Source organism: Schistocerca serialis, chromosome 4, assembly GCF_023864345.2.
Source record: "Schistocerca serialis cubense isolate TAMUIC-IGC-003099 chromosome 4, iqSchSeri2.2, whole genome shotgun sequence".
NCBI classification, from domain to species: domain Eukaryota; kingdom Metazoa; phylum Arthropoda; class Insecta; order Orthoptera; family Acrididae; genus Schistocerca; species Schistocerca serialis.
The window spans coordinates 481,680,317-481,702,477 of record NC_064641.1 but is presented as its reverse complement, the minus strand read 5'-3'; the positions used below and the strand labels follow the sequence as shown (position 1 = coordinate 481,702,477).

The 22,161-nt window shown below is 39.0% G+C and overlaps 1 protein-coding gene across 3 annotated transcripts in view; it reads right to left on the bottom strand.

Annotated features, from left to right (window-relative positions):
• Nucleotides 1–22,161, bottom strand: part of LOC126475169 (tonsoku-like protein) — a 271,206-nt gene that overhangs the window by 223,406 nt on the left and 25,639 nt on the right. For all 3 annotated transcript variants that reach the window (XM_050102799.1, XM_050102798.1, XM_050102797.1), the window contains 3 exons: nucleotides 16,414–16,543; nucleotides 10,968–11,139; nucleotides 7,523–7,640 (listed from right to left, as the gene is read on the bottom strand). In XM_050102799.1, the coding sequence (XP_049958756.1) occupies nucleotides 7,523–7,640; nucleotides 10,968–11,139; nucleotides 16,414–16,543 (420 nt within the window). The remainder of the gene's footprint in view (nucleotides 1–7,522; nucleotides 7,641–10,967; nucleotides 11,140–16,413; nucleotides 16,544–22,161) is intronic.

Below are 22,161 nucleotides of genomic sequence, written 5' to 3'. Positions count from 1 at the left end.
TTAAGTAAACTAGAATATTATAGTGAAGATTAGATGGGTAGATCACATAACTAATGAGGAAGTATTGAATAGGATTGGGGAGAAGAGAAGTTTGTGGCACAACTTGACCAGAAGAAGGGATCGGTTGGTAGGACATGTTCTGAGGCATCAAGGGATCACCAATTTAGTATTCGAGGGCAGCGTGGAGGGTAAAAATCGTAGAGGGAGACCAAGAGATGAATACACTAAGCAGATTCAGAAGGATGTAGGTTGCAGTAGGTACTGGGAGATGAAAAAGCTTGCACAGGATAGAGTAGCATGGAGAGCTGCATCAAACCAGTCTCAGGACTGAAGACCACAACAACAACAACAACAGGAAATGCTGCAAAATGGTTCAAATCTTATATCTCTGGCAGGAAACAAAGGGTGTTATTAGGAAAGAGACATGTATCAAGCTATCAGGCATCATCCAACTGGGAACTAATTACATGTGGGGTCCCACAAGGTTCCATTTTGGGGCCCTTACTTTTTCTTGTGTATATCAATGACCTTTCATCAGTAACATTACCAGATGCCAAGTTTGTTTTGTTTGCTGATGATACAAACATTGCAATAAATAGCAAATCAAGTGTAGTCTTAGAAAGATCAGCCAATAAAATATTTGTAGACATTAATCACTGGTTCCTAGCCAATTCTTTGTCACTAAACTTTGAAAAAACACACTACATGCAGTTCAGAACTTGTAAGGGGTGTCCCAAGAGTATATGTCTAACATATGATGACAAGAAGATAGAAGAAGTGGACGGTGTTAAATTCTTGGGATTACAGCTTGATAATAAATTCAACTGGGAGGAGCACACCACAGAACTGCTGAAGCGTCTTAACAAATCTCTGTTTGCAATGCGAATTTTGTCAGACATAGGGGATATAAAAATGAAAAAGCTGGCATACTATGCTTACTTTCATTCCATAATGTCATATGGGATTATTTTCTGGGGTAATTCATCAAGCCAAGCTAAAGTTTTCCGGGCACAAAAACGTGCAGTAAGAATTATATGTGGTGTGAACTCAAGAACATCCTGCAGAAGCCTGTTTAGGGAACTAGGGATACTAACTACAGCTTCCCAATATATTTATTCCTTAATGAAATTTGTCATTAAAAATATATCACTTTTTCAAACCAACAGCTCAATTCATGGAATCAATACTAGAAATAAGAATAATCTTCACAAGGATTTAAAGTCACTTAGTCTTGTACAAAAAGGTGTGCATTATTCAGGAACACACATTTTCAATAACTTGCCAGCAGCCATAAAAAGCTTAACAACCAATGAAATTCAGTTTAAGAGAAGCCTAAAGGATTTATTGGTGGCCAACTCCTTCTACTCCATTGATGAATTTCTGAGGAAAACCAACTGATTTTTATATAAGTACAACATAACTTCTGCACAATTTCAGTGCAGTAATGTGTTCACTGAAAATTTGTGTGTGTGTGTGTGTGTGTGTGTGTGTGTGTGTGTGTGTAAGTATAATCTAACTTCTGCACCATTTCAGTGCAGTAATGTGTTCATTGTAAATAAGTATTACAGTAGTTGTATTACATGTTTCTTACCTTATAAATAAATATAAAACTTTTTTATTTTAAATTCAGTGCAATAGTATTTGTAAAATGACTCTTAGTGTTCATTAAAAAATGACGATCATTCCACTTGGGACCTGTGGAATGGTACATTAGCTTATTTGTTTTAGTTTAAATATTTGTCATGTATTGTTGTTTTTCTGACATGTTCCACATCCTGGAGGACCTCCTCACTACGGATCAATTGGAATGAAAGTAAATCTAATCTAATCTAATCTTAACAGTGGGGACGATGTTTTCAAGTATGTTTTGTATTGTGAAGTGATGTTTTGTGTGTTACATGATATTGCAGCAAAAGTAATAAAAAAGAAGTGTACCTTAAATTCGGAGTGCTGATTACTTTTTTATATCACGATTGTCCTGCAAAAGTGTAATCTTCAAGAATGGTTTGTGAAGCACATCTACAAAACTTTTGAATATCGCAGAATAAAACCTAGGCCTCTTTGTATCCGAGATTGGAATCATCACCACCTAGATTTTCGACGATTGAGCCATGATTTTACGAGACCAGCGTGGGAAACACAAAAAGATGAGTGCCTAGTTTATTCATTATTGCATGAAATGACTTTATTAACTGTGCTCTAATGACACCTGCCACATAATAACTTTGTTGTTGCCCGAAAATGCAGTATTTAGCAGCATGATCAGCACCACAATCATTATTAAATTTTGACCTTTGTTGTGGTAAGGTTGTCAGACCCCGTACTGTACTCACAGTCACCAGTCCCTTGTCCTCCACCATCTGCCGCAGTCATAATCCAGCAGGTCTTCCTCAGGTGCCACAGAGTTTCATAAATCAAGGATTTCATGTGACTCAGCACGTGGCAGTCTCATGGATTGGAGTTGGGATAACATGGAGGCCAAGCAACTGGGCCACCAAGATCTATACACTGATGCCCAAATTGGACTGCACGTGAAAAATGAGGCACCTGTGAGATGGGGTGGAAGAAGCTATAGCCCAATTACTTGTCCATCCAGGAACCCTGCCAAAATGTTCAGACTGTATTGTTCCTGAAACCCATGAGGGTGCACAGCACGTGGATTTTTCATCATCCCACACATGACTGTTGTGGGAATTCCCAGCAAACTCCTGCAGCAAAGTCAAAACAAACTCGGTAACATCTGGGTGGATAGGACACACTCTCTGGTTAACTTGGTTTCAGTCGTGAAAAGGATCCATCACTGTTAAGTTGGGCTGGTCCACATAACAGTGCAAGAATCAACTGCAGAAGTGGGCTTGTGACACAATATCCACTTTCTGGGGGTGGTACTGGTGTAGCAGCTGCCCATGCAGAACATCCTGAACAGTTTGGTGATTCACATTCAGTCTATGTGCTATGTTTCTAGTACTCATTGTCAAATCATCTTCTACCGCAGGGAGTCTCCCGCAGAGAGTCTCTTCAAACTCGGGCGTGTGATAGTGCCATGGAGCACCAGTAGCCCTGCTAGGGGTGAATGTACCTTTCTCCGAGGCCCACTGGTATACTGTAGCAAAGAGGAAGTTTGAAGGTGTCTGGCAGTGTGGAAAATACTCTGCATACTACTAACAAGCAGCCCTCCCATTGTACCAATCTTTGTCTGACACTATCATCATGTCAGCATATCCTGCAAGTGTGTAGTTCACCATGGTCAACAGCAAAACACTACATATGAAATTCAAGTGCAGCTTGCATTCATTACTGTAGTGAGTAATTACTACTGTACAATAATACAGTATCAACAAAGACCACAAGCACAAGAGCACATACAAACCTCTCTGGGCAAATCAACTGACTGGCATGTAAACAAACCTGTAGTGGGGACGGGACATCAGGTGGTGAGTGAATGACATATGTAATATCAGTGGTGCGAAAAATGCAGGAGATTTGAATGTGTGTTGTGATATTTTGCGTGCAGCAGGATAACGGTATGTTTCTGGGCGTGAGTTCCTATGCTAAACTTAACAGTCTTGGTCCCCACTACAAATCCTCAATGTCTGTAAAGGGAATTTAAGTTACACCCTGTATACTGGTGTGACTGATCCAATCACAATGTGAGAATGTTCCAAACAAATAACATATCAGGCGACTGTTAGCAGTGACTGTCTGAATTGGCAGGAAAGGTAGCTGCAGCTATTGGAGAGAGGTTACATGATGATGGCACTTGCACTCCCATGATGAACGCAAAGTTAAATTAACTGCAACCAGGATAACAAAAATTAGCACTATCCTGATAATGGAGTCAACAATCATGAAAATGAGAAAAAAATAGCTGACGCTACATATTTGAATGAACAATATCGTAGGTGCTATCTGTGTTACGACAAAGTAGAAAAGCTACACTGGATATTACTTTTCAAATGCAGTTGTTCTTCAAGAAATGACTGAAAACCAAAGCAACTTTGGGCAATACCATTTAGGGTTCAAAACACTCTTGATTTTTCAGTGATCAGGGTGTATACGTGGACAAAGAAGAAATATTCCCAGATTTCCCGGTTAAAAATACACTATCTCCCGGGTGAATACATACTTTTTCCCTGTTAACTGACAGTATATTTTTCTCTCGGAACTCTATAACTTGTAAGTACTTTGAATGAATATGGTTTTATACATGGGAGTAGAATTTCCCGGCGCTTTAGAAAACTAAACACAGGGAAAAACACATTTTGGAAAGATCTTTGATGTGCAGCAACAGGTACGCTGCATATTTTCGTATTACGAAAGTATAAATTCGAATTCCACCAAACACCGCATGTTACTTTCTGAAGCATTGAAATCAAGATTGTGATGCGCATTTGTAAGCCAGTCATAGCTCATGTCACGTGATCTCGCCAGCCGATGACAGCACGTATTCAGAGCATAGGACACGTGATGTAGTCAGCCAATAGCAACATCACGCACAAACAGAAAAAGTTAATGGTTTAAATTAATATACATAGTGTTGCTACACGAAACGCAAAGCTTTCACATATAATATTGGTCTGTAAGATTAATACGGTGCAAGAGAAGCTAAGCTTTCACATACAATGTTGGTCTTTTATGCGCTTATTACAATTTAAGATATATCACACAAATGTGCCCGTAAAATTTTTAATAACAACATAAAAGTCTGATCTTCTGGGCTCGAAATTCATCTAAATGGCTCGTCATCAAAGAGTTGATTTTTAAATGGGAGTCAAACGCTCTGTGATTTAAGAAATTCATCGTACACTATCACACATAGCTCCGTTTCAACTGCCAGAATGGTACTTTGATGGTAACGCTTTTCAAACCACCATTCGGAATATTTTCCCGTGACCTGTTAGAAATAGGTTCTTTTCCGCAGTTGCCAGAGAGTGCCAGATGACAGTCATCACATTTAAAGTGCACATTCATATGTCCATATTCCCAGTTAAGTAGGCCATGACCTGGGATTAAGTTTTTCAATGTGGTTTTCAGGATGCAAATTTTCTAGGTGTACCAGTACTGTGCTATCTCATGTTTGGTTCTTTATTATGGCATAATGCCATATGTGCTACAAGTTGAAAACGTGCACTTGAAATGCAGCAAACAGTGTGTGGAATTAAACACTTCGTTTCAAATACATTGTCTGCCTCAGCGGAAAAGATCAATAAAAAAAAATTTCTTTAGCAAACCGACAAAAATAACTTCATTGTTCTGCAAGGCAATTAATGCTTGACTGTGAGAAAGGTAGAAATCAGAAATCTGTTTTGTTTCCATTTGACGTGAGAGCAGTAAACGAAGAGGAAACAGCAAAATCACTAAATGTAAACACGGGTCACGAGGAGACTACCCACTTCCCCACTGTAACTCAGACTGCTCTGCGCATCAGACCCGGATCTATGATATTTCCGAACCGGTGCAATACCCTGCCACTCCCTCAAGCATTTGAGAGAGGACGTCAAAATTTATTAAAAAAATCGAATTCTCAAAAATATGTTCATTTTGTAGCGCACATCTCTCTGAAGAGTCTGATGCTTAAAACATATGTGTTCGAGGAAATGTAAGACATGTTATTTGGTCGTAAGTGTGTCAAAGGGCAGTGCCTCGTCTCCTCACACAGTGTTCTTCTATCGCACGTCACTGTATTTCACTCTGTGGAATTGAAATGTGTATACTTTGTAAAGGATGCCATCAAAACATATTCAGGACAGTGGAAATTAAAATGTCCTGTGGTGCTTCTCCTGCTTACAATCAGCCGATTTGGCACCCTGTCCCTCTTTTTTTAAAAAAAAGAACTCTTCAGAAAATTTGCACTCTTTATTCCCTATCAGCTAACAACTTACTGCTTTGTGTGACATAAAATTAAATATAGGATACACAAACTGACCCTTCACATAGACAAATGTAATGTATTGCGAATACATAGAAAGAAGGATCCTTTATTGTATGATTATATGATAGCGGAACAAACACTGGTAGCAGTTACTTCTGCAAAATATCTGGGAGTATGCGTGTGGAACGATTTGAAGTGGAATGATCACATAAAATTAATTGTTGGTAAGGCGGGTACCAGGTAGAGAGTCATTGGGAGAGCCCTTAGAAAATGTAATCCATCAACAAAGGAGGTGGCTTACAAAACACTCGTTCGACCTATACTTGAGTATTGCTCATCAATGTGAGATCCGTACCAGATTGGGTTGACGGAGGAGATAGAGAAGATCCAAAGAAGAGCGGCGCGTTTCGTCACAGGGTTATTTGGTAACCGTGATAGCGTTACAGAGATGTTTATCAAACTCAAGTGGCAGACTCTGCAAGAGAGGCGCTCTGCATCGCGGTGTAGCTTGCTCGCCAAGTTTCGAGAGGGTGCGTTTCTGGATGAGGTATCGAATATATTGCTTCCCCCTACTTAAACCTCTCGAGGAGATCACGAATGTAAAATTAGAGAGATTCGAGCGCGCAAGGAGGCTTTTAGACAGTCGTTCTTCCCGCGAACCATAAGTGACTGGAACAGAAAAGGGAGGTAATGACAGTGGCACGTAAAGTGCCCTCCGCCACACACCGTTGGGTGGCTTGCGGAGTATAAATGTAGATGTAGAAGTAGATGAAACCCAGTAAAGACATGAGACAAGTAAGACAATACACATTTCTTCAATCCCTAGCTCCTAGAATTTTTTTCTCTCTAATCTTGCTACAGCTTTACATGGCGTGCTATCCTTTCTGTGAAAGAATCTATTACCTCATCAAAGTTCGTCAAACTTTTGCTACATGAACAGTCGAAATGTCATTGTCTAATACTGAAAAAGCTGTTAATGCAAATAAGACCCAAGATGGGTGTGGTTTCCCGATCTGATTATGTCTATTTTGTCACTCTCTGCTAGATAAAACAAAATAGGCCTTTCTAACACTGCAACAATTGTAATACACACCAAATAAATGAGACTGTTTTGGCACAAACGGTATTTTTTGTAACGAAAGAATATAATTCACAAAGTACCAATATCAAATGCCTATTAGGCCTACTACAAGCAAAAACCTTACGTTAGGAAATAGTTTCACACTTCATTCATACACTCCAGTTTCTCAAGTATGAGATCGAAAAGTAGTAGTACGAAATTTTTATACAAACCTGGAATCGTCATATTGTTCCATAATTTGTGTAATGTCCCTGTTTCCCTCCCCCCCTCCCCCCCCCCATGTTTAATAGCTGCAGTATTATTCTGTAGTAGCAGGATACAGTAATATCCTTTGTTAGAGTATCCGGGTTCTTGCCAGTCAAAATTACAAAAATTTAACTGAAAACAAAAACAATGAAAAATTCCTGGGTTTTTCCCGGTTTTCTCCCGGATGAAAAAATTCCCGGGTTTTTTCCGGATCTCCCGGTTATCCCGGGTCGTATACACCCTGGTGATGTACATGAAATGAAAACTGAGAGCTCATACTTCTTAACAACACACAGCAAATGGGTAATAACAATTAATGTTACCTTTTCTATGTATTCAATACCCTTTGTCACATCTTCCTGACACTCAAGAACAAGGCCCAAGTTCAGCAACAATCTGCTTCTCATCAGCATCACTTCAGTTTTGCTGACACTTTTAAGCCTAGACAAATAAAGATACAAATTTTATTAATCAAACATATTAGTAAAATTTGTTTTATAATAATTTAACAATGGTCCATTTGAAAACAATTTCCTTTATCTTTTATATGATAATGAAAGTTATCGTAGAGTGCAAATAATTTAAGAGTGAAGAAGACTACTCACCCAATAATAGAAGCCTTGTGTCATCAACAAGCACACCAGAAAGAATGAAAACTTGGTAGCTTTCAGTGAAAGAAACTGTAACGGGCTGAAGATAGTGAAAACACACACACACACACACACACACACCTGTACAGCTACAATGTGATGTCTGAACACACAAGGTGTGTGTGTGTGGGGGGGGGGGGTGGGGGAGGGGGGGGGGGGGGGAGCGCGCGAGTGCGCGCACGCACGCTCATCGAAGGATTTTTCTGAAAGTTTGTTCAATGACTGAACACTTCTACTTTTTGTCTTTTTGTGTGTTACAATTAACATGGACAAGACACAGTAGCATACATAGCATTCACCTTAAACATTTCCATCATCAATAGTAAATGAGACAAACAAATCATTATGAAACACAATAATACTTAATTAAAGGGAGAAGAATGCATTGTTGGTCTCAAATCAAGAAAGAAAATGAAATAAAAATAAATCTGACTATAAAGTGCAAGAGAGAAAGCTTTAAAATAAAGTGTTCTGGCAAAGGCATCAGCCGATAAGCCAGGAATTATCGTAAGTGCAATTCAAAAATGAAGAGCAGAGAGAGAGAGAGAGAGAGAGAGAGAGCGAGTGGTCGTCGTCGTGAGAGGGGATAAGACTGAGTGATGAGGGAGGTGGAGCAGGATAAACAAATTTTTGCATATGGTCTCAAAATACCTAGAGCAAGTCCTGCTTCTAATCTTAGTGAAGCCTGTCATACCAATGCAGAATGCCAAATAGGTCTCAATTTAATACAACAAATTTTGTCAAATGGTAGCTCCACATGCATAATATACAGATGTTTACATAATAGGTTTTGGTCCCTAGGCCATTATCAAATATTCAAGCTGAATACAAAAACAAGCAAGGAGTACTTGTATCTTAGGATACGTCACAGGCAGCTGTTCATAACTTAATTATGAATAATGTTTGGCACAGCTATGAAATACAGAATATATCCCGAAAAACAGAGGATCCTGAGATGATCAGGAGGTCGTTTCAATACAATTGCATGTCTAACCACCCAGCCTTAGAGAAAACCTCTGCTAGAGAGCTCTCTTCCAGCAGTAGATACTAGAACAAAATTGTTTCTTTTTTATTTTGTACAGAACAAATGTTAGGTATATAGTTCACTGTAACTTTATTGTTACTACTAGCTGTTACCTGCGGCTGCACTTGAGTGTCAGTAATTTTGTTATGATGAGTGACCGTAAGTAAGCTATTGTATGTGCAATAACATCATCTGCCCTAATGTGACAGTTTGAACAAGCATAGCTTGTGATATGTGCACCACCTCCCCCTCCCCCCCAACTGCCACAATGCTCGAAGCAGTGTCTTTGCCACCCAGTGCATGTAGAGGGGCATGGGCAGAAGTGTGCATCTATGCATTGTGTTACTGAAGTAGTTACACATTATTTTTTTTTATTTTTTAGTTTCTCAAGTAGTTAACATATTTCCTTAGGGTTCATGCTGTCTCAACAACAAATGACACTGAACTTGGTTAAGATGGTTACTCATGAAAACACATTCATACTATTAACATGGATGATTATTATTATTATTATTATTATTATTATTCTTTTTGTTGTTTGGAGACTCTAGGCTAACAGTTTCTATTTCTTCTCTTTGCAGTCTTATTTTCCAGATTTTAAAAACAAGAGGATGATGGAATTTTCTCACGTAGCATGACAGAAACAGTAAACTATAACAGAGACCGATTTCCAGAAGTTTATACAGTTAGGTCAATATGTTAACCCAGAAAATCAGTAAATCACATTTTACAAACGATTTTGCTTCTATGGGACTTGGTTTATGTTCAGCCTTTTGAGACAGAGAGTATGGTGTGAATTTAGTATGCACGTTGTCATAGATCTCCCTACAAGCACTGCCTGCTATCCTTAATCCTAGATGTCTTTGACAGCTGTTTTTAATGGTAATCTCAGCATAAGAGAGGGTGCATTGGTTTTTGTGGTGTGCAATTGTACGGAGTGCTTGTTATACTGTTCGATTTTTGTGAAGTCTTGGAACAGTCATTCATTTGTGAAGGAAACTCTATGTACAGAAATAAAAGAACTAGAAGAATCTGAGGAAAACATCAGAGATCCCAGAATTTTTTTTAGCATTTCAGCTTTTACAGAGTCAGCATGTCATATTATAAAGATTCAAGAAACTGGAAGCAAAATTAAATGCACAAAAAATGAATTAGGTTATTAAATGTAAGAACTGAGATTCAACATGGGCACTGTTATAGAAAGTTCACAGTATCCGCCAAAATATTGGTCAAGAAGAATAACCAGTAGCATTAGCCATACATCATTTATTTTCGAAAGGAACAGTTTAAAGTGTGAACAGCAGTTGCATGTTGTGTGTAGGAATACAGGAATATTGGGGAGAAGTGTCAACAGGTCAGGAAGGACAGAGATAGATCACAGAGAGAACACTTGGATATACAAAGAACTAAGTGAGGGTATGGGAATAATGAGTTTGATGGAACGTGGGCTACAGGGGTGGCAAGAAGCGATAGAAATAAGCAGAGATATGTGGAAAACAAGGATAAACAGAGACTGAGTCCCGGGATGATCACAGCTTGGAAGAGATTATTTCAAGGATGGTTAAAAGTTATACGATCAAGAAAATTTTATCTTAGCTGGGCAATGAATCTATACGGTGTCAGTTCTTAAGCAGTCATTGAAGGTTTGAAGTTCTGTTAAACGAGTGCTGGAAATGGGTGATAATGGTCACCTTTAACCACAGTTTGGACGTAACGTTCAAACTCAGCATTTATGAAATGGCTGCTTGCATGTGTGAGTCTGTGAATGACAGGGTGAGATATCTTTCATGTGATGGATAGGTGCAAGGGACACACTTCAATCTTGGATCTTTGAAATAAATGAAGTCTTCTCATTCTGTATATACACTATTGCTAACAAATTTTTCTGGGTATGGCACCACATCAACTTGCAAAATAACCGCCACTGAATAAAACATCTTTTGGCCATAGTTTCAGTGGCCTCCTCTGGGTCTACTTTTACAGTAACCAACTGGCCGTGGAAGCCTACACGATTATATTTTGTCACTACAATCTCATGTTACAACAATTAAATTATAATAATACATTAATTCTGAGAAGAAATATTGGACTTACTTTTCACACACATTGAGACTTCGAAGATAAGCCTTCTTTGCTTCAGCCAAATACCTTGCATAATCTGAGTTATCTTTGTCCGATATGCTTTCAGCCATACAGAAGAAAGTCCGACCAATAGTGGCTAATGCTCGCTGTTCTTCAATCTGATCATTTAGATCTTTTGCCATTTCTGGAAATTGCAGGTGTAAAAGAATTTAGTGTGCTGATATGAAATATTCTATGAATTAACAGCTATAAATCAATCTATGAGACTTCTAATAATAATAATAATAATGCAATGGTCAAACTGACAAATTCATTGAAAAACAACTAAATGTAATGAATATTATGTTAAGACATATACAAGACAAAACTGGTTAAAAGGTAATCTAGAAATATCAGAGCAAAAGAACGAAAGAGGGAGGGAGTAAGAGAGACAATGTGGAAAATTAAAATTGTGGCAATAGTTTGTGTATGATTATATGGCAAATATGCAAAGTGTGCAAGCACAGTCCCAACAAACTGTTGATAATGTGAACACATCTAAATTTACACTCTAAAATCTATATCAGTTGAAAGTAATTGGTAACAGGACAACATTCCTCTCTTAAACATTCCACATAAAAATATTATGAGGAAGAACTCATGATCTACACACTGCTACATGTTCTTGAATTTTGTCACTGTTGTCATCGGCAGATACATTTACAGGGGAAAGTGATATTTTGTAAATAGCAATATAAAGGCTATAAGAGTAGCGGGGTCATCTTAGTATCAGATTAGTCATTCTACAGCACCATCATCCAGTGTTGGGAAGTTCACAGAGTGATGAAGAGCAATTCAGATCATAGCAAAATGAAAGAGAAGTAATGTAGCAAATCATCTAAAACGTGCCTTAGCATGGCTATTGTAGTTCTGCATGATATAATGAAAAGTCATTTTGTAGTAAAATCCATACAGTACAGTAAGTGAAGAAAAAGACTTCGCTTATGATAACATTCATCATACGTCTGTCCATAAAAATATAAATGTAATTGCAATATTAATTAAAATGGCATTACTTAACCTTTAATAATGCAAGATAGAGTTCTTAGCTTAAATCATCCTTCTGTATGTATATATAATTACTCCAAATCTCTTGGGGAAACCATGGAGATATTTACACCACCTCTATGGATTTATGTTAATGTGCAGAACACCTAATTCATCTATCATTTCCTTTGGTCATGATCGTGTTACTTGTGGACTTCTATTGTATTGCACTGTACAAACAAAGAAAATGAGCTGGCTCATTGGATCAGGGTCTATATTCTTGTTTGTCTAACAATTAAAAGTTGCCACCCGATTGAAAGGTGTTTATTTTGGTTGCTCAAAGCTTCCTTGCCATGAGAATTATGTGGTAGCAAATTGCAGACAGGTGGTGAGGGAAATATAAGAGGAATGATGAGTGTTGTTCAGAATTATCATCACACTCCATTGGTAGCAAAGATTATCTACTTGGTGAGGAGAGTAACACTTCATCCCTCAATATAGGCAAATCAGGTTTCTAATGATTACATATGCAACACATTCCCGTGTTATAAATTTTAACATCTCTAGTTTCACACAAAATTTATCAATACTCTACTGGAAGTAGAAGCCAATTCAATGGAGAGTTTCCTGTACAAAACGCCTTTCCCTGTTAAAGGTAATTCTTTAATAATTAAAGACTCAATAGGAAAATTTAGGAAGATTTTCCAATGATATATCCATTTTGGCTTCATCTATTCATAGTTTAAAGTCTATGGAGATATTGGATTCAGCATTAAGTTTTTTGAGACTAATTGCAAAGACCTCAAACTGCAATCTTCTAAATTTAGAATTTCTTAACATTACCTTTTCCTTTCTGTTGAACAGGTTCTGTACATGTAGCTAGTAACAAACCATCAACCTTACTAGTCTCCTGGTTTGCAGCACTGACTTACAGTTCTTTTCCGCCTGCTCTTTTTGAGACTTTCTTTAGTATTTGCAGACATCTTCGCAGTTGCAGCAGCTAATGCAGATATTTGAGTCAATATAATTAGATCAAGTTCCCCCCCCCAAACATACTGCTTGAGGACTCATTGGTTGCGATCAATAGCAAAGTGATGTACAAATAGTAGGAGCCACAGTACTTAAAATAACTTTCCTGCATGCCTGTGAATATGAAATTGGTTTTGTGGCTTTAGCTCCTGTAGTTCCCTTTGTGTAGGCAATCTGTGCTCCAAACATCCAAACAGCACACAGAACAAATTGGGAATATGTTAGGTTCAAAAGCAACCTCACATAAAATGCCAAATGTCATCTTCCCCTTATAAGATAATACTGTATATGTTGAAACCACTGACATTGAAGAAAGTTCAACAGGTTTGGGATAACAGGGCAGATTTCCCACAAGTGGCAGTCAAACTGTTTGTACTGCACTACGACTAGTGCAATGAAAGTGAGTGTTAGCACAGCGGTATCTTTTTTTCTCCATATACTTGCTTCATTATGTGGTTGATTTCAGATACTGCTTCTAGTAGTTCTTTGATGTATGAGTCCCAGAACGTTACATTTCCTCGCTTTAGTTGAGTTCATTGTCTGTCTCTCCAGAAAGTATGGTTACCTGTAGTGGTTTTGTATTTTGGCTTAAGTTCTTAGTCACAACTGTCAGTATTCATTGCTGTATGCCCTTTTAAGATAGGCTTTCAATAACTGCACATATGTAAAGTGGTGTTAACAAGGTTCTGTCCTCTTAATTTATTTGAATTTCTTTCTTCTGTGATGCTTATGCATCTGCTCCCCATTTCACTAAGTTTTGCTCCTTTTGGCAGAAATGGCATTGCATGAGTACTGCTTGTTGTTTGAATGTAACTGCTGCATTCCTTGGCTGATGTTTCAATATTTTGTAAAATATTGTATAATGGTATTTATGAACTTTTACCGATGCAGTTATTTTATATGTTGTAATTAAACATTATACTTGCTAACAATCAATTTGCATCATTTTAGCTCAATGCGACTCAGTGGTTTCTTCCATTGTGTAACAAATGACCTTTCAAAGCTGTTGCACAGTTTTGTAAAAAATACCTCGAGTAAATCATTGTAAAGTTCATGAATTCTTTACAGATGGGAATAATTTTATATGATTTAATGATGAACAATTTAGTTGTGAAAAAACAAATGCACTGCATACCATGTATCTAGCACCACCTAGCAGTTTAGTCCACTTGGTTTCAATCTGGTTCCTTCATAGTAGTTTGCACTCACTTCTTGGTTAAGAATGGTGACAATATACAATTATCTAAGGAGCACTGTTTCAAATCATATTAAGTGCACAGGTCATAATTTGGCAGAAAAAAAGAAAGAAAGAAAGAGTAATAAATTCTCTTCCTAACCAAATGAAATATGTCAAAAATCTCAACAGCAGGACCTAGGTATTTAGATTATATTCCAGAATCAGTCATGACTGAAATCATTTCCCACTGCATTAAGATGCCATTTTAATTTTTAAATTGCACTTAATACATTTTGAACCCATTCAATTAGCAAAGTACATTTTGATCCAATCATAACTTCACAGAATACGATTTGAAACGTTCATTTCAATTTTTATTGATTGTATTGTTGGACACAGCCCATCATGAACGAAAATCAAGTTATTAACATGTTGTTGATGGCAGATCGATTGTTACAGTCTCACACTAGTCCTTCTTCCTCGTGAAGTCACAGCTATCGTCCTCATGAGTCGGTCTACCAGTTTCAGCTAACGTCGCACCAATGTTTAGTGCTGAAACATAAAACTGCAAACTATCAACCCCTCTCCCGCTATCTCCAAATCTTATTTTCAACAGTTTATGGACATCCAGTTCCTATAGTGTCAGGCAATTATCTCAGTTTATCAATCGGAATTTCAACTGAGCTTTCCTGCACAACGCTTTCCAGTTCTATCTTGTATTGGATCTGTAACTTCCGTCATATAACCAAGTCTGCGATCTCATTCCACTTTGTTCGCTATGCTGAAAATTTCATTTTTTTCTTTCACCATGTAAAATACTGGAATGCTTCCACACTTGAACCTGTCAACTTTGTGATTACAAGGCAGCTTTACATTACTTAAATGTGGACCTCAGCTGAAGTACTTAAAATGAAATATGCCTCGTCATGTCATAGCTACAGATAGTAAAGCTCAATTAAAGTACAAAAACACACGTTTATGCGAACTTTCTCACACAAGTAACACATCAATGTGCCAACATTAAAATTTCCACTGAAAATCATCATTCATAAAATACAGCAGTTGGTGTTATTTACTGAGCTTCTTTTCCATGCTGTCTTTTGTTTTAGTTTACACAGCTCCAGTCTACTTTCTTTCAATCACTCTCCTATGGGTAAATAGTCCACCATGGTGGTGGAAAATGTACAGTCATGTAATCACCAATACACTGTGAGCTGTAAGAGGAAAATAGCAGAAACAGAAAGCAAAAGAGTGGGCTAATGATGCGAGCCAGGAAACCTGCCCTGGACATAATACATTTTGAAGCAACAGCTGTGGTGCACATAACAGGATTTGATCTGATTCATTTTTTCAATACTAAATTACTATGGGAAAGAATATGAAAAGACCCAATCTCACTCAACATATTTCATATATTTTGATACCAGTTTTGTATTGCATTTTATAGCCTTCAAAAAATGGCGGAATATCGAATGCGTAATGTGATTTCTGAAATTTTTTAAAAAAAGTGTGCTCATGACATCTGACAGTTATTAAATTTAATGCATGATCACAGATTATAGCAGTTGCTGTTTCATGATCAAAAATTACCAATGAACAATTTAAATTACTCTTTAAAACTTACCGTAGTTCCTTGGTACCTGTACAGTAAACTTTAAAATTTGCACACTAAAGGAGAATAGTAACTGTTCTCAAGACATGAATAATGAGCAAGTCAGATTGCTTTTCTTACTTCAGGAAGTACTGTGCAAAAAACTGAAGAAAATTTTACAGGCCACTGCTAGTTTGGTACAAAAGATTGTCTGCAAGTACAATGATCTTTTCACTGAGAAATTTAATTACAGCTACATGATTTAACAAAATGTTAGTGCCCAACATTTGGTGTACAAGTAATGTACACTGACTAGTTAAATAGCAGCAATTCAATCAAGAAAAATATAAGAAACTAAGTTTTTGCATCAGATGCAAACATGAAAATAAACTGTCTTAATGAAGGAAGAAATTGTCAGCAAAGACCAAATATTTAATGAGCCATATTTTTGTCCACTGCTTTGATTGTCATTATATGGATGTGCAGTTTGTTATGGTTCTACTCCTCCTCTTTCTTCTTTTGCTGCTGCTGTTTCTTTTCTTCTTTTGCTGCTGCAGTTTCTTTTCTTCTTCTTCCCTGACAGTGTGTTCTGTGAACTTCAATACATATTACATAGGCAAGATACTATTCCTTACCCAGATGTTTATTTTGGTGTTCTAGTGCCTTTTCATATTCTCCCATGTTGCCATATACTTCTCCTATCATGCGATGTGCCACAGCCACCTCGATAGGCTTTTCCAGCACAGAGTAAAGCCTTTCTTCCTCCTGGAAGAAGAAGAAGAAGAAGAAGAAGAAATTATCCATTAATCATAAGACATTTGTGTTACAAATTGGTCAGTCTGTTTCTTCAATAATAAGGAGTCACACTTTTAGACATAAATTATTGACTACAGATAATCACATACTAAACTATTTCAGTAAACATTTTACGTCATCTGAACACTAGTCTTCTGCAGGCAATGCTTTTCAAACTGAACAGGCTCAAAGCCAGCCATAGTAAGGTGACTGCACACAATATGCTTGACATTCAAGTTCTAGTCTGTTTCCCAACGTTAACCTCTCTTGAATGTTCAACACAGTGACCACCACAAAAACAAAAACTACTACATTATAATAAAGAAAATAATTCATTTAAAACCCTTTTGGTTAACTAAGCTGTATTATTTATGAGCTACTGTTGGCTATGATGCTGACAATCTTATTCGTTTTGTTGATGATATAATAATGTGATCATTGTTGGAGCATTACAGTCTATGTGCAACAATACAAAATCACAATAACAGAAAATGTGGCCACTGGGTAACTTTTGTGATACAACAGAAGCATGAGTTGCTGCTAATTAAATTATAACTTTCTGACAATGGAAAATACACTATGGGATAATGGCAATATTATGAAAAGGATAGAGTGCTACTCAGCACATAGTGGAGATGTTGAGTCACAGATAGGCACAACAAAATGAGTGCTAAACATATCAGCTTTCAGCCAAAAGCCCTTCTGAAGTAGACGAAAAACACACACACACACACACACACACACACACACACACACACACACATATTCACACAGACACATCTATCTCATGCATACTGTGGCTGCTGAGGCTAGAGTGGGAGGCAAGCAGCTGTGCATGATGGGAGAAGTAATCTAGGTGGTGAGGGTAAGGAGGGGACTGCGGGAGGGGGAGGGATAGCAGGCTAGGGGGCAGGGGATGGGGAACTGCTGCTTGTGGGAGCACACAGGGATGTGATGGGGAGAGGGTAGGGAGCTAGGTGCAGTTGGGAGGTTAAATGGAAGAATGCTGGGGGGGGGGTCAGTAAAAAGATTGTGGGTGCGTTTGTGGAATAGTGGAATAGAAGGCTGTGTAGTAATGGAGTGAGTTCTTCAGGGAAAGTGACAGGTGGATGAAGGATAGTGGCTAACACAGGTTGAGCCCCTGGCCTCCCACTCTAGCACTACACAGCCTTCTATTCCACCAATGCACCCACAGTCTTAGGGTCTCTTTACTTCTCTCCTTTTCCGCTCCCTTTAACAACCCCCCCCCCCCCTCCCCTCCTCCACACTGTCCTTCATCTAACCTCCCGACAGCACCTAGCTGCCCTAATCTCTCCACACCACAGCCCAGTACACTCCCACAAGCAGCCGTTCACTGTCTCACTCCAAAGCCTGCTGTCATCCCCCCCCCAGCTGCCTCCTTACCCCCCAACAGATTGCTTCTCCCATCACATGCACTTGCTCGTAGTCTGTCTCAGTGACAGAGAGAGTGGCCATGTGTGTGTGTGTGTGTGTGTGTGTGTGTGTGTGTGTGTGTGTGTGAGTTGTGTTTGCATGAAACCAGCCTGTTTGTGACCCTACATCTCCACTATATGGCAAGTAGCAATCTATCCTCTTCATAATGTTATATTTTTCTAAATATTATAATATTCTCAGTAGGAGCATGTTCCTTATTTTGGGCTTAGTCTGTGCACTTCTGTAGGTTAATCTTTAATTTCTTTTATTTGTCTGCTTTAGACTTACACGATCTTTCGTATGGGAACAGACTGTCAATACTGTGTTTGGATGAGAGCTGAGTTGAAGTCCCTCTGCTCACAGCTCCAGGTAGTGGTCTCTCTGGTCACACAGCGTGAGGCTGTTCCCAATGGGCAACACTGTGAAGAGCCTGACATGAGGAATCCAAGGGACATCCAGCAAGTTATTTGTGCCCTTCCCAATCAGTCCACTGATGTAGATGGCCTGGTCACTGACCGCATTATAGCTGACCCCCCACCCATAGTCATGAAAGGCCATTTCAAGGTGTGACAGGCGGCAGAATACTTTCCATGAGACCGATCAAAAAGGCCTCCCTAGTTTGTCTGACAAACATGTTCCAAGTGCAGTCTGTGGCTAATGAAGATATTGAGCCAGTTGCAGCTGTTTGTCCTAGTTTAGAGGAATCCTCTCCGTCTGTAAGCTCCCTGCAGCTTTGTTATGTGCTTAATGCTTGAGCTTCCAACTGCCATTGGCTGATGGGAGCTCCAATGTTGAGCATGTGATGGAGAGTCCCTTACGGATATTGCTGCTAAGGAAGGGAAAAAAATAGAGTGTGCACTCTGCATTCATACTGGGGGGAGTATTCTAGATATGGAACAAATTCTCTTAGATGTCACAAAGAGCCAAGTGTGAACCCATCTACGGGTGGTGGCTCAGTTCAGTACATAAATGTAAATGTCGTGTGACTAGGGCATCCTGTCGGGTAGGCTGTTCTCCGAGTGCAAGTCTTTCAATTTGACGCCACTTCAGCGGCTTGCACGTCGATGGGAATGAAATGATGGTAATTAGGACAACACAACATCCAGTCTCTGAGTGCAGAAAACCTCCGGCCCAGCCAGGAATCAAACTCGGGCCCTTAGGATTGACATTCTGTCGCACTGACCACTCAGCTATTGGGGGCGAACGCTCAGATCAATGCCAACAATATGTTGCTTTGGATCAGAGGAAGGTCTCTGTGATTTCTGGCAACTATCTGAAATGGTAAAGATAGTCAGCCTTGTTTGCAAGATGACAGCGGAGCTCGTCACTTGCAGCATCATTGACATAACTGACTGTGAACGTTAGGCGCAGAGTCAAGTGAAGGGTTTGAATCAAAGACTGGAGGGATCTGAATCAGAGGCTGAAATGGTTCTGCTTCCATGTGGATTGCTGATTCCTTGACTTGCATCATGTGGAGAGGTGCCCGGATGGCCTTAATAGATCAGGGGTCCACTAAAAACAGGAGGCAGCTGCACCAGCAGCAGGGCTTGTATGGAGTGGGATGGGAAGTTATTTAGGATAAAGGGTCTATGAAAACTATGGGTACAGTCTCAAAGGGAGCTGTCAAACATAAGGTGACGGCAGATAGGAAACATCGGTATTATAGTTGTAAACTGTTGCAGCTATGTTGGGAAAGAACCAGAGATCCAAGCTCTCATATAAAGCACTGAAGACTGGAAACTGTCACTTATGAAGCAGTTAAGCAAATTTTTATATACTTCTTTAAATAGATATATGGAGCATTTATTTTTGGTGGATTTGTGAGTTACGGTATTCAGTCTCGCTACAACAGCCTTGTGGTCCCTAATTTCTACATCAGTCACAATGCTCTCTTTTTGCTCAGAATTATTTGTCTAGTAAGCTATTGCAACATTTACACTTTGTGTGAGCTCCTGAACTAATAGTTCAATCTAATATTCAGAGAAGTATTTACTAAAATTTTACATGATGTTTTACACCTACAATTGACTAAACTTGTATTTCCACCAACACGTCAAGGGTAGATTGAAGTCGCCAGTATTTTATTAGTCAGGTACCTATTCAAAATGAGTTTCAAAGTTTCTTTGAACGTTTCACTAAAAATAACATCTGAATTTGGATTCAGTAAAAGAAATTGGTTATTAATTTATCACAGTTATCACCCATAGCAACTCACAGCAAGTATCTACTTTCAACCTTTGAATGTCAAGGTAATGATCTATCGTCATCCACCACAGATGACATTACTGACAGAGTGCCGATTCATTGGTACTGTGCTCTGTATACTTTTGTTTAGCATCTCCTCTAGATGTAGCTAGTGCGAACAGTGCTGATGCTCAAAGTTTCGATTTATGTGTACATCAATATTTATCGACTTTCAAGCATCATTGCAGTGAAATACCAACGATAACTCTGCTACTGTGAAATTGCTTGTTGACACTTTGCTTTATAATACTTGCTTACATTTTGCTATTTCATCTGACTGTCATTTTTGTGCAGTTTTGTTCTTTAATATTGTTTCTGTGATTTTTTTTATTAAGTTAATGTTCTCAGTTTGTTTATTTGCATACGCCACAAATGGATCTTCTGCAATTGAACATCTCAATTTATTATTTACTGCAGCATTACTTCAACTAATTGTAACCAAAACAAACAGCTCAGCTAAGAAATTTATATTTCGACATGCTACTACTTTGTCCAGCCCACATAATGGAAGGATGTCACAACAGCTAAGGCTAGAAGTTTTATAGCATCCTTATATGGGAGTCAACAAAAGTCCTACTTTACTTTCATGCAGGGGCACAAACCATCTAAGCCATTCTGATGGTCTGGCAAAATATATTCTGGTCCAACTCCATTATCACCATCATCATCATCATAATCTATGCAAATAATATTGAAGCTTTCAATTTTCTTGGGTTATTTCACTCAGAAATTTGTACAGATCTTATGAACATCAGTTAGCTTTCTTTAAATAAAGTGTTGCATTAAAAAAAAAAAATATATGAAAAAAATCACATTTGTATCACTTTTTTCAAAAATACTTTTTATTTCGTCACCTGTGAACAACTTAAAGTGAAGACTTATGACAATCTGGGTATACCACAATAAACTACATTCTTTTGTGGGCAAATGTCATTTTTCAAGAAAGCACACCTCAAAGCACATACTACTGCCAACTCCAGCATCTCAGGCCGGAACGTAAACTCACGTGGGATGCAAGCATTAATCTGGAGGAGGTGGGGAAGGGATAGTAACGTATGGATGGGGAAAGAGAGAAACACTGTCTGGCGGAGTGTGCAGGGTGTAGGGTGCCAGCAGGCAGAGTGTCAGGAGGTTGTGGGCAGGGAGGTGGGGAAAAAGGAGCAACAAAGGAGAGGAATGGGGAAAGACGGGCAGATGTGCTAGAAGAGGGCTGCAAATAAACAGGTTGGGAGGTGAGTACAGGGAGGAAATGGTAGGACAGAGTGGGTGGGTGTGTGGGCCACTTTGCTGTGGACAAGAGCAAAGCAGACCACCCTGTGGCACAGCATGCACCTGAACATAACACACTTGATTACAACGGTTGCTTCACTACTCGAGCCATCTGAATCCTTCCCTCCACCACCAGCTTTTCTGAACTGCGCAGATGGGAGTTATCCTTACAATATATTCTCTGCCATCATAATTATTACGGCCACAACCTATGGTAACATACTGCCCCATACCCTCCACCCAACAGTTTCCACCCCCTCTGTCCTATCATCTCCCCCCCCCCCCCCAACTCCCACCCTGTTTATTTGCAGCTCTCTGCCAATGCATCTGCCCATATTTCACCACTGCTCTCCTTTTTTTTCACAACCTGCTGACACTGCGCCTGTTGGCAGTCTAGTCCCTGCACTCTCCATCAGATAGTGTTTGTCTCTCTCTCTCCCCACTCTTAGTCTACTATCCCTTTCACGCCCCACTAGAATGCTGCTTGCATCCCACATGATGTTGCATTCCAGCCTGAGATGCTAGAGTTGATGGTGTTGTGTGCATGAGGTGTGCTTGCTTTTGCGTGTGTGTGTGTGTGTGTGTGTGTGTGTGTGTGTGTGTGGGCGCACGCGCGTGCGTGCGTGCTTTACTGACAAAGA